The 17,151-nt window shown below is 39.7% G+C and overlaps 1 protein-coding gene across 1 annotated transcript in view; it reads right to left on the bottom strand.

The window, feature by feature from the left end:
• Positions 1 to 17,151, bottom strand: part of CLSTN2 (calsyntenin 2) — a 329,869-nt gene that overhangs the window by 4,290 nt on the left and 308,428 nt on the right. Inside the window, exons 11-16 of the mRNA XM_083613746.1 lie at positions 13,556 to 13,704; positions 12,608 to 12,834; positions 6,412 to 6,582; positions 5,082 to 5,227; positions 1,595 to 1,718; positions 789 to 973 (exon numbers count right to left, since the gene is read on the bottom strand). Coding sequence (XP_083469872.1) covers positions 789 to 973; positions 1,595 to 1,718; positions 5,082 to 5,227; positions 6,412 to 6,582; positions 12,608 to 12,834; positions 13,556 to 13,704 — 1,002 coding nt within the window. The remainder of the gene's footprint in view (positions 1 to 788; positions 974 to 1,594; positions 1,719 to 5,081; positions 5,228 to 6,411; positions 6,583 to 12,607; positions 12,835 to 13,555; positions 13,705 to 17,151) is intronic.

Genomic DNA, 17,151 nt, shown 5'->3' on the forward strand with positions numbered 1-17,151 from the left:
TAATATTGGAAGCAGTTCTTAGGCACCTCCTCTGCAACTGGAGAGGATTAATCCTAAAGCTGAGTAGCAGACTGGAGAGAACCCTTCGTCATATATAATTCCATGATTTTTTCATTTTCAATGCAGCAAATTATCAATCCAAATAATCAATTACATTATTTTCCCCCATCAAGGACTTCCCTCAGCTCCCCTCTCTCAGCTCCCCTCTCTAATTTCTTTGCACATATTGTTCTCTGCATGTTATAAAATTGTACATATCCTTGTCTTATCTATCATGTGTTCAGCTAATAAATTTGTGGATGTTTATTCAAAACCTGCCAAGGAGTCCAGATCATTTTGTTGTCTTGATTTTAGGGTTTTCAAAGAACTCACAAGCCTTTTTCAAAAGTTCCTCACCACTGATGCTGAGCAGAACATTGACATATCCACTACTTTGGTCCCTTGACCTCTATACTTGTATGGCAGGAAGTCTAAAATGAGTGCCTAGGTGTGTACAGCTGCACAATCTATGCTATCTGAAACTGTGATTGTGCAGTTTCAGACTGTGTGGTGTGCCCATACATGTACATGTGTAGGCACCTCTGTCATACCATTTGTGTATGGGTCATCATAAATAGATGGTATAGACTAGTTGTGTGGAACCTTTGGCCTTCCAGATATTGTTGAACTACAGCTCCTATCATTCCTGACAACTGACCACACTTGCTGGGCCTGATGAGAGTTGTGGTTTAGCAACATCTGGAGGCCCAAAGGTTCCCAACATCTGGCATCATGGCATTGCTACTTACCTCCATAGGATTGACAGTGATGGTCAGAGCTGAATCATCCCAGTCCATTTCACTTTCCTTACTGCTTTCACTCTCCTTTGAGCTGTGCTTGTAAGCTGCTCGAATTCTATGTACTCCCAAAGCTACTATGAAGACTAAGATACTGACACAGACGACTATGACAATAGTAGCCACACTTGGAAGTACTGAAATGAAACAAAAATGGGAAAATTAAACATAGTTGTCCTATAGCATCTCTATACAGATATTATTGTATTTCTATCTCATGAAAATATGTGCACATATAACTAAATACTCATTATAGAATACTGTCATTTTAAAATGCTTACTGTGACCCTCCCCCTTATTGCTGGCCATGGCAACAAGCAAAAACAATGGTCAACGCCACAGTCACACTTCCCTTTGTGTAGTTTCATGACGCCGAATTGGTGAAAAATAATAGTTTCATCTGTAATGGAGGTTACATATCTGAACTGCCTTTTGTGCATGGAACTTGCATATGGAACCTCCCAGCATACTTACTAATATGATCTCCCCCCCAAAAAATAAACATTTTTTAATATAGAAAAAAGGAAAATGGTTCCACTAGTGCCTGTTGCTTATGATAGCTGCATGTGTAGACTGTATGAAAGAAGTTGACCTTTGAATTAGAAGCTGAGGACAACAAACAAAGAAAGGCTATCACCTTCGCATCCACTCATAAGAGCCAAATGACATTTGGCTGCTACCAGGAACCCAATGCTTGACTAGATAGATTTTGGTCTGATCCAAAAAGGCAATTCATATGTTCTTAATACATTTAATACCTGAGCCATGAATACTGTTTATGCTTTCCTCTGGGTGATGAATAGATTGGAGAAACTGCGGCTGTATTACCATATGATTTACATATTCCATGGTATTGGAGTTGGAGCTATGTAGAATATTAACCTAGAAGAGGAAAAAGAGGATTGATGTTGCAGATGAGTAAGTGGGCAGTTCAATCACCTGCCTCTCTCTGTCTAAAACTCTGGTAGAAAAGTTAATCATTGAACAGATGTTTGAGCCGTTCCCTTCCTCTGAGAGAAGGCAGTTAATTCAAGGCTTGATGTGAAGAATCTGCCTCAAAATTGCCCAAAAAGATGCATTAGGAGAAGAAAATGCTCATTTAGAGGGAAAGGTTGTGAAAAAACAGATTGTTGGCACTATGACCTCAGTACTTTCGGTGTGGCGGGAATTTTGGGGAACATTTGCTATAGCCATAAGAAGAATGAGTCCAGACTGAAGGGTTTGGTGGCATAAACATTTCAAAACAGTAAATAAGGCAGTGTTACAATGTCGTGTCAATATCCTTGTCTATCTGAAGTGGAGCAATGGCATGAAGTGGTCCAGGTGCTATTCAGCATCCTGTCACCCTGAAAGTTTTACAGTCCAGCACAATCTTACACTGGCATAAATTTACAACAAGAGTTTTATAAAAAGGCTCTGCTATCCAGTGGGTGCAGGAGGCTTATTTACAATCTTCCACACAGAGCAATATTTGATAATAGCATTCTATTTCCTGTTGTTTTTTTATGACCAACAAGAGAAATCATAAGCTGGTCAGTATTTTAGACATTTGTGGACTCAAATAATGTAGAATATTTCCCTACATTGTCAGTTTCAATGACAACATTCAACATTCTCAGGATTTAACAGTGAAATGCTATAAATCACTTTGGGCACACTTAACATTATAGCCACTCTATGGGAGCAGAACCCACAATGCGAGCCGTTCTGAAAGTTTCTCCGCCAATGGTAAGAGAAAGCTGGAGCACCTATGGAAAAGCTACTGACTGCCCTTCTCCATTCATTGTTTATCCCCCTCCCTTTTCTCTGTTATTATATTCATCAGCAGGGTAAGGAGCAGGGATAACCATTCCCTAAGAGGAAAGGTGAAGGATCAACAATAGATGGAGAAAGCCAAGTAGCTCTTCCTTCACTTTGTGTGTGATTATTTATTATTAATTCAGCTTTCCTTTCCTATTTGTTTTAATGGTACCATTTAACTGTTTATTTTAATTGTGGATATTTATGTTTTAATGTTTTTAAAAATATTTTTTTATACTTTGTAAACTGCTTAGAAGCCTATTTTGGCATTAAGCAGTATATAGTCATAATCAATTTCTTTCCCTGCTGCTCCCAATGTCAGTCAGTAAGCATTTTATGCTTGTTCAGCATCCTTGGTATTCAGTAAGCTGCTTTTAGACTCCTCTCCGCTAGCCCCCGAAATATCTACTGAACTTCCGCAACCCTCAGGTTTCCCCCAAGCTTGCCTTCAACTACCTCTTGTGTTGATCTGCTGTTTTGGTTACATAAGTACAGGTACTCAAAATATGAGTTCACAAAATCTGAGTTTCTAGCAAAGGAGGGCACTCTAGGAAGTTGTTTAGCTGGCTAAGATAGATAAAAGACTGCGATAGAAGGGTGATGGAGAAGTGGTCATGGGCCACCGTGAAATGGCAGGGCTGTTATATCAAAACAGGGTGTAATGCGCAATTGACAGTCACTTAGTGAAAGGAGATACGAAGTCTACAAGTAGAAACTCCTAACACAGTGATGGAAAATCCCTTTTCTCTACAAAGGAGAGGATGCTGTGAGTCCTTAGTGAGACTTATTGAAATGCTGTTTCACCCCACAAAAAGGATGAAAGAAGATCATGATGGGAATGTAATTTTAGTTCTATCTTCGAGTTGTTTTCTGTCCCTTCCATCTGCCTGCTCTCATCTTTGCCCAGTTTCACTTACACACTGCATAATGTCTCTGACAAGAGCTGCCACAGTCAGCAGCTGTTGCTCTTAGAGTGAAATGCTATCTACATGGTGTGTGTGAAGTTGAGAGCCAGAGAGGTGTGCAGAACAGCAGTTTAGTATGCACAAGACAAATAGTCAAGAGCCTTTGAATCTAGGAGAGAGATGGATGAAGGAGAGCTAATTATAAACAGAATGGCACCCTGGCACTAGGAATTCTGCCCAACTGGATAACACAATATGTCATAAAATAACATTTCCAGATACTTCACATGTGCCATGCATGTGCAGAAGTGTCTAAGGCTAAGCCTTCCAACTATTCGCCTCCTTAGGTGGGACCCTCACATACATCGTGTCTAGTAACTAAAAGAGAGTGCAGAGTGGGTTCCATGCAGGAAAGAATCATCACAGGCATCATAAATGCTTTTAAGTCCCCATTTCTGTCCTATTAATATACTTGGAAGATATCAATTCTTTCCTCTCCTGGACTTACATTTGGAATTTCTTGCCAATCCATGTCAATCGGATGTGTTACCTTTGAAACTACTCATAATGAAATTCACTCTCACAGTTGCTAAATATCTGAAAGTATATTTATCAAGTAATATCTGAGGAATAAGTAAATAAATACCATATTTTTTGCACCATAACACTCACTTTTTTCCTCCTAAAAAGTAAGGGGAAATGTTTGTGCGTGTTATGGAGGGAATGCCTACGGGTGGCATGCCTACGGATTTTCCTCCTCTAAAAACTACATGCGTGTTATGGTCGGGTGCGTGTTATAGAGCAAAAAATACGGTAAATAACACACCTCCATTAGCTCTCTGAAGTAAGCTATTGCCATGATCCCTGCTTTTCTATTCAATAGGATACTGGGAAAATGCATTACATAACAGGATTGATGCAGTTGTTGGGTGTTGGTGGAAAACATGATGTACAGAACTGCTTCACAGATAGTGGGCTCTCTGTGCCTCTGATCTGATTATAATTCTACCATTTCAACTGCTATCATTTACTGCCTAGTCTACACATTGGAACCAGACAAGTCAATGGTTAAATTGGCATGCAAGCTGACCACAAATGGCTATGTTCATTGCTTATTCATATATTCCAGTAAATACTGGAGAATGCTTATCAAGAAGCAATATTTTCTGAGGTAAACGTTATATGAACACAACAGGCAAAAAAGACCAGTTTTAATCTCTGGTTTAAAATCTAACTATGATACACATGAACTCTGGTAATGCTGAATCATAGCTATGTTAATTACAGATTTTCAGTGTGTGGGTTTGTGAAAGCTGGGGGAGGAGATGGAGTATCGTCCCAGCCTGTTGGGTAGTGTTACATCTGAAGTGATCCATGGAAATGCACTGAAAGTACAGGGGGCACATTATAGAAACGAATAAATTTCACACTGCTTGAATGCAGGATTTTAAACATTTACTGTGCTGAATAGTTAGGCAAAAATAAAACTCATTTTTTAACATGGAATCAGTGGTCAACATACGTTTTATACAAGACTTACCTCTAAATTAAATTCATTGCTGGTGTAACGTCCATTAAGTTCTGAACACTTGATTCTAAACTTCCTGTCAAAGATGGAAGATGTGTGCCAATTACGATAGCGTAACTGTCGCAAGACTTGTGCGTAGTTTCTCATTGTGTCCACACCTGAAGCCATAAGACATCATCAGTAAGTAAATGAAAACATACACTGCACAGACTATAGCCATGAAATAAAAATAGGGATGTTGTTGTTTTGGCAAATGAATAGCTTAATAATTTGAATGTTAAAATATGGCATTAAAAACACATGCATCTGATCAATGCATGAAACAAAAGTTATATGCCTAGAAATCATAATGGGAACAAACAGACATGTTATCACTAGTATTAAATCAATAAGGCTAGTTTCACAATACGCACTGAAAATCGAAGTTTGTTTTTCCCATGTTAGCCCTATTCAAACATGGGCTAAAAATGAGGAGAGATGCACACACAGTTGTCCCCACATTGAGAGGGAAGGTCTGAAGGAGATTCTAAGGAATATAAAGAGAATCCTTCCCATGACTGGGATACCTGCCTTACTTTGAAAATCCCCTTATCTTGAGATCCCCCTTCAGACCTTCCTTCTTAACACAGAGCCAGAGACCAGTGCCTGTAGGAGGTGGGGTCGAGCTTTCAGGTGGGCTCCCTTTCCTCTTGGAAACCATATGTGTTTGCCCCCAAAATCTGAAGTGGCATATCAGCCCACATCCCACCATCTTGTAGTACAGGATAGGATATATATTCCTCAACATGGACAGAACAAAAGCCAGGCACAACTCTGGCAAAAATAATAAATACTATTGGTGGCTAATAACAATCCTCTTTAGGTCTGCATCTTTTTATAGGGATATTACATTTTCCATTCATAATATTATTTTGAAGAAAACAGACATATATTTAGGGACTATCATTCAAATTATAAACACCACTTCTTTTTCTGCTAAGTGCTACATTAACAGTATTTAGAAATCTGAGGTATTTTATTATTTCTTTGGTTTAAAAAGCAAGAGCTGATCTAGTACAGAAAACCTAAAGCATTTACTTGTTGGAAGTCAGCAATAACCAGGTCATCTGCATCCAAATGGAGGCAGGGTCTTCTTCCCCATAGCAGGACCCCACATCCTTCAGAGAACAATTATTCACATGATGGATTTGAAGCAACTGTTTCTAAGTTTCGCCATGCTAATGAATTCTACTCTCTCCTTAAACAAAAGGCTGTAACTTCCAAATCGCAAAAAAAGAACATTTAATTTTAAACTTAGAAAATAAGTCAAAAAGGGGAGGAAAGATCAAGAAATTAAACATACCATATATTGAATACCCTGCTGTGGAGTTTGTAGCATCCAAGTGTTTTCCTTGAAGTTCTGTCCGATCCAGTTCTAAACACTCATGTGTGGGGTCCAGTTCTGCTCCAATTACCAAAATGTCACAAAAATCCAAGTTATGGTGCATTTCTTCTAGGGTAACTGGTTTATGGACTGAGGATCAAACAGGAGACACACACAAAAGATCAAAGTTAAAAAGCAGCTTATGGTGATACTATACAATGCGCTGCAACATGAGCTGCCCCATTAATAGGGGAAATACACCTACATCAGCCACTGGTGCACTCACTTGGAGAAAGTGGCTTTTTGCAGCCTTCCCCTATTCAGAACGGAATGGGAGGGTAGACACCCAATCCTGGTATCCAGTGAAATGTGGCCATTGAGGGGAGGGGTTTCAATGTAGGAAAGACTTAGCCAGTACAAATGCAGACTGAGGAGGAAGTACAAACAGTCTCTTGCGCATTTTGGATTTTTTAGGAAACATTTACATAGATTTTTGTAGGTGACGTAGGAGGCATTGTGGACACACTGCCCCCCCCAGGTGCCACATTGGTAACCCTTGCGCTAGGACAATTGGAAGCAGTGTTTGAAATTCCCATTCTTCTAGTCGCATTTTGTGACAGGGAATTTCATTAGCGCAAGCAGTTTCTGAGCTCTGGGCGCAATAGTGCACCTAAGATTTCAGATTAAAACAAAAACAAAAACCTTTTTTGCCTCCCCACTTCCAGCTGAAGACTGGAGAAGAAACCCTCTTAAGAATATTAGGGGGATGGGCAGGGGAAGAACAGGACCATGTGAAAAATGAACATAATATTTTAGCTGCAATCCATTCATTTTCAGCTTTGCATTCTAGTTATAAAAATAAGCGCGCCTAGACATTCTGTTGTTGCGCCCATAACCTGCAGGCTTAAGGTGCCATTTAGCTGCTAGCTTTCATATCTCAGTTTGTACACCGTTTGGAAGGTGTATTAAAGCACAGTATAGGTCCTGGACATTATTCGAAAAGCACAGAATTAAAATTTAATCTTGGAAACAAATTTACATATGGATAGTTTTGCTGTTCTGTTGTCAATGTGTACTGACACCAACAAGGCCTACACAGTATGAAGTACGGAAACCACGTAGCCAAGGAGTTGTGAACTGGAGCAAGACTTCTTCTCTGCCAGTACATTTGTCTCAGTCACTTTATTACTTAAAGAAGGAGATAAGATCCAGTACCACCCATCTATGCAACTTGATGATTCTTAATGGGCAACGCTTGTAAAACTTGAGATATAAACTTGCTCTATTTCACTACGGAGAATAACAACTATCTTGTCACAGAAGGAAGGGTATGCAAATTTCATATTTAATTCTCTGGTCCACTTGGCATCAAGTGGCTGGAAAATTGACTTAAACTGTTTCTCTCATGGGATACATTTGGAAAAATATAAAAGGAATGTCTCTTGTAGAAAAGTCTTTCTCCAGTTATGAAAGGCTTCGGCCCCACATGTGATTGCTGAAAACCTTTCCACCATGGTGGTTCTCGCATTGTTGGCATAACATTTAAAAACACTGTATGGTCTGTGATAATCAGAACTGAAGTCAGGGTCTGCAAGCCAGTCTGTATATCCCTGGTACTCCTGTAAAGTTCCTGCGTGCAATTTTCTTGTAATGTAAGTGAATTGCATATAAATGCAACATGAGAAAGAGTTTCTCAGAAATCTGATTGTGGAAAAGTAATGTCTAAATTGGATTGCAGGGTTCCAGCATAAACAAAATTATCCCGATATGTTAGGAAGCCTATTCCTAACATAGCACTATATCCTAGTTTCTTTGTTTGCACTAAAATATAGTCCGTTTATTCTTTTATGCTGAGGGTGAGTGACATTTGCACTGATTCCCTCAAGTGCATTATATATATATTCACAGGTGCAAAGACAGGTACTTTAATATTGCTTTAGCTACCAAAGAAAACATAACATATAGAAAAAAATAGTTCCAACTTAAATAGGACGCTGATAAAATATATGATTCAATGTTGTGAGCCAATGATTAATGTTGGTAGCAACAAGGTTTACAGCAATTTGCTTTACCCACTTTTTCCAGCTATAATTAAAAAGAGCATAAGCTTATAACTACAATGGACTTGAATGCTTTTCAAAATTAGATTGTCAACATTTGCTAGCAAATGCTTCCAATTCCATTCAAAATAGTTTGTGGCCAACTAACAATTAGATGCATTGTGGTACCAATGTTTCAGGAAACTAATTCCTCATTGTGAAACATTTCAGCCCCTCTCAAGCTCCATAATACATAATTCTAGATGTAATCTAAGTATTTCCTACATGGCTCAGGGACTGACAATGCCATAACCGCCCATGAAAAATATTTGTCTTCTGACCCAGTTTAGCTCAGTTGCACTGTCATCTGTTTTACTGTCCTGTCATGGGGCATGACCAAGGCAGGGATCAGGGATGCTACTGATACAGGGAAACTGGTGTGTTCATGTACATGCACATGTGTCTGTATGGATAAAAGCAGCATCAAAATTTAGCAAATGCCTGGATAAAGGAAGGAAGCAGTGAAAGATGATGCCTGAAAAATCAAAAATGAAAGACAAAATTAGCTCTAACAATGACAGAGAAAGGGGGAAACTGATAAGTGGTTTTGAGAGAAAGAAAATGAACATGTTTCATTATTTCCCCACTTAGCTTTGTTTTTTCTCTTATTGAACTTTCTAGTTTTACAGCAGTGCTGGATTAACATCAACCACTGAACATATCTTTAAAGTGTAATTTCCTGCTCCATCTACATCTCTTTCATATAAAATTGTTTAAAAATATACAGCATTACTTTTCATTTGGACTCTCATTTAATTATACTGGGGCAACTAAGAATTCCGAGACTTTGATTTTATTGTAATATCAGATGTAAAATGAAACAATTGTATACACAGTTTGATCTGTATGATTTTGTGTGATTATGGGCTTCTCATTCACTACCTTGCATAAACAAGAACAAAAGCTTTTTTTGGGGTGAAGTGGAATGAGAATGGGAGGAAATAGAAGCTATTTTGTCATTATTTAAATATATCTGCTTTTTTCTGTTTTTAACTATTCTTAATTATCTTTAGTGTACATGTCCCTCAGCTCTAATAATAATAACAGTAATAGTAATAATAATAATGATGATGATGATGATTTGTTTGCCGCAGAGCTACTGTGGTTATCAGTCCACTGCAAGATTTGGCTCTTCTACTGAGCCAAGAGAAGCACTGTGTGCTCCAATGGACTCACTGGAACTCCTAAGTGTGTAGAGGATTGTAGCCTGAGTTTGTGTAACTCCTTGCCAACATCCCGTCCATATCACTGGAATGAAGTAATGGGCACCAGATAAGGATGATGGGAAGTCTGACCTGTGTGTGATCAATGAAAACCACTTTACCCCCTTTCAGTACAAATTATACCCTTTACTAAGGTGAAAGTCAGGAACATCCATTCCCATGACTAGCTTCTGATGGGCAGCCTTCAGAACCTGACCTGCATAGTTCCAAGTATCAGTTAAAACAGTCTTAAACTGGTTGGTGCTCTTCACCACCCACACCTTTTGCATACGCAGAGAACACTCTTTAGACTGAGAGTACTGAGCTAATCAACCTTAGTAATAAACCTAAGGATTATGGCATCTTCCCCATGTTTCCTGTGAGAGGTTGGGTCAGGTAAGCCTCCTTTCAGCTGTCTGATCAGGATGCTGACTATAACTTTCCAGCCTCTCTTTACCTCTTTCCACATGTATTGTGCCTGCCAATTGAGACCTACTGTGTTAAAAACAACCAGCTTAACAATAAGAACCCACCAGACACAATACATCACATAATTTTGGATTGCCCTCCTTTCGACACCCTTCACAGAGATCTCCTAGGGACTCCCCTACAGTTTAAAATATTGATTTACAAAGAGTTTGTAATCCAACATTTGTTGAGGGGTGGTACTCCCAAAACTATCAAGATTGTTTCAGGGTATTTAGCCGAGATCTTTAAAGCTAAATCTAAAGTTGTCTGATTTATTCAATGGCTGTTATCTAGTCTTTTATATATTGTATGTGTTTGGATTATCAATGTATTTGGATGGCTTTGTGTGATTTTATTGTTTAAACTTACGCCAATAAAGGCCAAAAAAAGAAAGAAACAAGAAACAACAACCACTAATCTTTGGGAGCCTATGGGCACATTTGCAAGCCACAGAAACTATATTGGCCATACAACTACACGTCAAATATCTGAAGGGCAGGCGCATGGAATATAGAGTAAGCTTGTTTTCTGCTGCTCCAAAGGGCAGGACCTGAACCAATGGATTCAAATGACAAGGAAGGAGCTTCTGACCAAACATTAGGAAGAACGTCCTGACAGTAACAGCTGTTTGGCAGCGGAACAGATGACCTCAGAAGGTGGCACGCTCTCCTTCATTGGAGGTTACTGAACAGAGTTTGGGTGTCTATCTATTGGTCTGTCAGGGATTCCTTAGCTGTGATTCATGCATTTCAGAGGGTTGGGCTAGATATCCCTTGGGATCCCTTCCAACTCTACAGTTCTCTGATTCCATGAACTCTGTTATAATCCCCTCCGTTATAATCCCCTCTCCAAAAAAATCACCCATGCTACATTTAAGCTTGTAAAAAATTCTATTGGATAAAAGTTTCTTTCAACCTAATGTTGGGTGCGAGGACAGGATCCTGTGAGCACCATGGAAAATAATGTGTGGACTCAGTGGGAACTACACTGGCAACCCATACAACAGTGCAGGCAATAAAAGGGACCATTCATCTGGCCAATTCTGACAGATATCTAAAAAATCTTACTTGACTCTTAAGAGGAAACCAGCTAATCCTGCACTGTCTAAGTTGGTCCCTTACCTTTCCCGCCCTGACCTGGCCACAGTGACCCATGCGACGGTCATCTCCAGGCTTGACTACTGTAATTCGCTCTACGCGGGGCTGCCCTTGAAGCTAATCCAGAAACTCCAGCGGGTGCAGAATGCTGCAGCGAGGCTCCTCACGGGGTCTCTGCCATGGGAGCATATTCACCCAGTGCTTTTCAAGCTGCACTGGCTCCCGGTGGAGTACAGGGTCAGATTTAAGGTGCTGCTTTTGACCTTTAAAGCCTTTCATGGCCTAGGACCCTCGTACCTAAGGGACCGCCTCTCCTGGTATGCCCCACGGAGAGCCTCAAGGTCCATAAATAGCAACACCCTTGTGGTCCCAGGCCCTAAGGAAGTTAGATTGGCTTCAACCAGAGCCAGGACCTTTTCAACTCTGGCTCCGGCCTGGTGGAACGCTCTGCCTCATGAGACCAGGGTCCTGCAGGATCTGATTTCTTTCCGCAGGGCCTGTAAGACAGAGTTGTTCCGCCTGGCCTTTGGCTTGGAGCCAATTTGATTCCCTCCCTCCCTCTCTTTCTTTTTTCTTTTCCTTCTCCTCCTGCGATGAGGCTACATTTTAATATTTTAATGTTCCATTATTTTAATGTTGTATTTTATTTTTGTTTTTAAGTTGTAATCATTCATCTTGTTTTTATTATTGATTGTAAGCCGCTCTGAGCCCGGCCTTGGCTGGGGAGGGCGGGGTATAAATTAATAATAATAATAATAATAATAATAATAATAATAATAATAATTATAAGCCTGGTTGGATAGACAGGTCATTGTTGTCCAAGGAGGGAGGCACTGAGACAGGCACAAATGTCTTGAGTACAGCAGCTGCACTGCCACCGCCACCCAGACATGAGGCAGCATTTTCTTTGCATTCTGTTCCTGTCATGGGAAAGAGGCTACTGCCCCTCACCAAAATACATAAATACAAAATACAAAATGAAGCATAATGGTGAGGTGAAGCACGAACAACAGAGATGAGGCATTCAGAGTACTACTTCTAGCCACATCTACTCTGCAGCATTTCCCTCCTAAATTGTAATTATTGTTGTGAGCCTAAAAAGGGTGAAAACATATTGCCTTTCAGTGTACCTAAGAAGCTTCATGGATTATAGAAGGTTACAGAACGTTTGGAGGAAACCTAGCTGGGTCTATTATTTTTTAATATTAAGCATGCAATAGGTTTTGTCTCAGTAATATGTCCTTCTCAGTGCTACCTGGTGCTCAGTCTCTACTGTCACAGAAACCATAAACTCTTAAAACCCACAAACCTCTATCTTCAGTTTCCTTCAAGTCAGGAGGGTGTTCCATTTTAGTGACTGTGCTGACAATTCTGATATCCGGTAAAAGAATCACGCCTCTTTCTTGTTCAAATTGTGCAGCCGGTCTTGCAAAATGATCCATCCCACTTATTGTAATCTTGGGCTCCTTGGCCTGAAACACCATTACATAGGCATCTATATCTGGGATACTAATGCAGACATCTTCACCAAAACATCTGAAAAATATATTATTCATTAACTTCATGGAAGAGGTTTTAGTGTACATTCTTCCTTTGCAAGAAGCACACAGTCTGATGAAAAAACATTTCAGCCAATTCCTTCTTCTTCTTTTTTGGAATGTTAGCACATTTGCCTTTCCCCCCTGTCTACCCATAGGGCAGCTATGAACCTACTCAGCTCCCTGTGAACATTAGGAGCACAATTACTCAAATTATTTAAAGGGTAGCTGAGCATATCATTGGTAGGCATGATCTTTAGTAAGGTCAATGCACACATACCATTTAAACCCCTTAAATAACATATAACCAACAGTCAATTGTTAAATCTGATTAGATGGCTTCTAATTGTTAGGCATTTTACATTAGGTACTCAAATTGATACTTAATGGGTTTGATATAGCTATCTTGTTAAATGTGCATCACGAACCTAATCATCCATTTTACACTGAATGCATCAGGAGGCCATTTCACACACATCCAGAACTCTATCTGAAGTCAATGGGCATGCAGGAATTAGGAAATTACTGTATAGCTGAAATTATTTCACTGTAAAAGTAAATGTAATTCTTAAGCTATTCGCCAATTCATTAAAAGACCAATTATATTGATAGATTTTGTTTTCATGCCATTATTCCACATCCAAACCTGTAAGGTTCTTGATATGAAGTTTAATGAAGTATAAGCAATGGTTGAATCAAGCTCAGTGAGTATAACTTACTGGACTTTGGATGAGACTTTAAGACGGCGAATGCCTGAAGTTGGAAACTGTCTTGAGTTGATATAGGAGACCTTTTGGAGAGCTTGATTTATATTCACAATGTCATCTCCTTCTATTACAAGTACTGACTGGGAAGGATTGAAGTGATACTGGTGGGTGGGGGGCAAAGAATATAATTAGTATTTAGGGAAGTAATATAGGATGAGTCATTAGAACATTTTGAATAACAAGCTTCTAAAAACTGTTTCACAGAGACCAGTTATATTCCCATCAATTTTTTAAAAAAACAAACCTACAACCCTGTAATTTTATTAGCTAATGTTTGTTCTATATGTAAAAGCCATTTATGAGCAAGCACCCACCAGGCACTCATCTACCATACCTTTTAGTAATTATTGCAGCTATAATTAACAGTAAAATAAATTAGAAGTCAGTGGAAGCACTTTGAATCAAGACAATTTCCTCTACTCTTCATATTTAACCATCGTGCTTTTGCCATAACTGCAGCTTATTACAATGAAATATGGGGGTCATTTTTTCTCTGCAAGTTCAACAAAAATATTCTACTTTGTCAATTCCTTCCAAATCTTTATTCTAAATGGGCAGATGCTTTCTTATTCCACTATAGCAATGAGTGTCTAGTAAATCCAAATCACAAAATGCTATTGGCCTAGTGGTCCATACATGAAGCAGAATATGGTGTGCGTATATGAATTAGTAGAGACTAATAAATACAACTTCTGACTACAGGAAGATGTGCCATATTTTTAAATTATCCAACATGTAAACGCTGGAAGGGAATGTCATCGCCTGCAGCAGGTTGTATGATCTGTTAATTATGTTTAGAAAGTTGAGGCAATTTTACTCTGTTTTAGTAATTTAGCATTTGTATGTTTTAAAGTATGGCGGAAAATTTCTCTTGATTTTCTCCTTTTTTGTAAACCGCTTTAAACAATCATGCAGAATATAAACTTTATTCAATAAATGAAATAAATATGAGATTATATTTTACTTCACCTATACGTCACTAGACATTGCTAAATTCGCTGTAGATGAAAGAAACTGTGCTCGCTTGCTCAAGTTTGTTAGTATCTCAACATTTGTATCCTTATTTACGGTACCTTTGTTTACTTTATTAGCCTAGACCAGTGGTTCCCAACCTTTTTTTGGCCATTCCCCACCTAAGCATCTCTAAAATCCTGACCCACTCCCCCTCCCCCCGTGACATGTAATTCTTATTATTCAAAAAATGAACTCCTATTTATGTGGAGGAAGCCTAATAGACCATTCACTGTTAATAACTCATTCTCGAATTGCCCCCCTTAAAAATCAAATCACGCCCTTGTGGGGCATGTGCCCCACGTTGGGAACCATGGGCCTAGACAAAATGGCACAATCCATGTATATGAAATGGCAAGTATAACAACAGATGACTAGTGAACATCTAATTACCAAGCTCACCTGCACATTCATCCTGTTCTTGTTTCCCAAATTAGGTAACGTTTCAGACAATGCTTCCTATCTCTTTGTTGCAGATTTGTGTTTTATATTTTTATGAAAAAGCTACTTGGCATGCATGCACACAATTTGCTTCTATGTACAGGTATGATTTGTATACAGATTTATTTTTATTTTTATTGAAAGACAGGCACAATCTGTCTTTATTACTGTCCTGTTCAACTCTAGGGCCAACTGCAGTTCTTTCATCAGGACATGTCACTGTCAGGCCAACTAGGAAACGCTGCACGAGACCCTATTTCTGACAGCTCCTCTCATTTTCCTCTCCTGCTGTCACACTGACTCTCAAAATAGCTGAAAAGGTAAAACTAAAAGGAGGATCTTGAGCCATGCCAGCTTGTAGATTGGAGACAGAGAATGTTTTGAAGCTGAAAAATCAAACTCTTGCATTTATTTCTCCCACCCGCAGCTGCTTCACAGAGACAGCCGCTTGTCCATACGAGATCAGCCGTTGGGAGGCAAAACAGAAGACAAGAAATGCTGGCACTCCTCAAGCAGGCTTCAAAGAATTGTCAGCTGCAAACAGCAGTGTACAAAACTGCGTTTCCTATTGATCACCAGATAAGCAAGAGCTGATGGAGGGCAACATACATTTTTAATAAACAACGTATTTCTTTATACATATTTGCTCACAGCCAAGATTTTATACAAAATATTTTTAATTTATGTTTGATAAATGTGAATTTAGCTGCTACTGTTTCTTTGAAGATGAAGAAAACCCTGGGAAATCATGTGTTTGCATCATTACAACGGAAAAGCAACTGCTGAAAATATTTCCATTTGTTAACCTACGACTGATATTTAGATTTTAAGCTTGCAAAAAGAAAACTTTGCTCTCCCTCACATCAACCACCCAGCCTGCTTTCTGCTGTTTTGTACAGGGGTTTCCAAGTGCCCAAGTGGTGTTGGGCACTCCCCCAAAGCACTGAGCACAGGGCTGACAAAGTCCCTTGTTCTGGGGTTCCCAATGCCCAGAAGCCAGTAGCCTTGAGCCAGTCATTGCCTCTCATCCTAACCTAACTCACAGGGTTGTCATGGGGATTAAATGAGAAGGGGGTGAACCATGTACCCCACCTTGTAGAAAAGGAGGAACATAAATGCAACACGTAAACTAAATTATAAAGTGTTCCTTATTCTTCTTTTGCATCCTGGTCTTGAATTCAAGCTCAAGGAGTAAATAATCTTCCATTGCAGGGACAGCTTGAATTCAAGCCAGGGATCCAAAGAATTATCTTTTGTTTGCAGTTTCAATGCAAGATGGAGAGGCACAGAGGTGTTTTCAGCTATACCACCCCCTGAATTTGTAGTTGTGTAAGAAGAAGCTGCTGCAGGAGAGAAACTGTGAGTAACACCATGTGAGGAGTTACTGCCTGAATGGCGATGCTAACAGGGCAGTGGATTCTTCGTGAAAGCTGAGGACTAGATGCTTGATCAGATTAACTTGATCATTGCCTAATTTGTAGCAGACATAGCAACAGTGGGTAGGACATCTAGGACAGGTGTGGAGAACCTTTGACCCTCCATTTGTTGCTGGATTACAATACAGTCATACCTCAAGTTGAATGTGCTTCGGGTTGAACGTGTTCGAGTTGCGCTCCGCAGCAACCCGGAAGTAACAGAGTGCGTTACTTCCAGGTTTCGCCACTCGCGCATGCACAGATGCTCAAAATGACATCACACGCATGCGCGGAAGCAGCGAAACACGACCTGCGCACGCGCAGACGCGCTGTCGCATCTTGCGTTCCGTTCGGGATGCAAACGGGGCTCTGGAACGGATCCCGTTCGCACCCCGAGGTACCACTGTACCCAAAAATCCCTGGCCATTGGCAATACTTACTGGGACTGATGGGAGTTGTAGTTCAGCAACATCTGGAGGGTCTATTGTTTCCCACACCCAATCTAGGACCAAGGACAAACAGTTCAAACTCCCTTGTTATTTTTGCCACTGCTAGGAGGTGTAATGTTGCTACACTTATAATACTGGATTTTTTTTGGGGGGGGGGCGTTGTATGCCGTTGTATGCAACACAATGTAGCTTTGTTTATTATTGCTGATACTATGAAATTATACTTGCAATT

Source organism: Podarcis filfolensis (genome assembly GCF_964270895.1).
Source record: "Podarcis filfolensis genome assembly, chromosome: 5".
NCBI lineage: Eukaryota > Metazoa > Chordata > Lepidosauria > Squamata > Lacertidae > Podarcis > Podarcis filfolensis.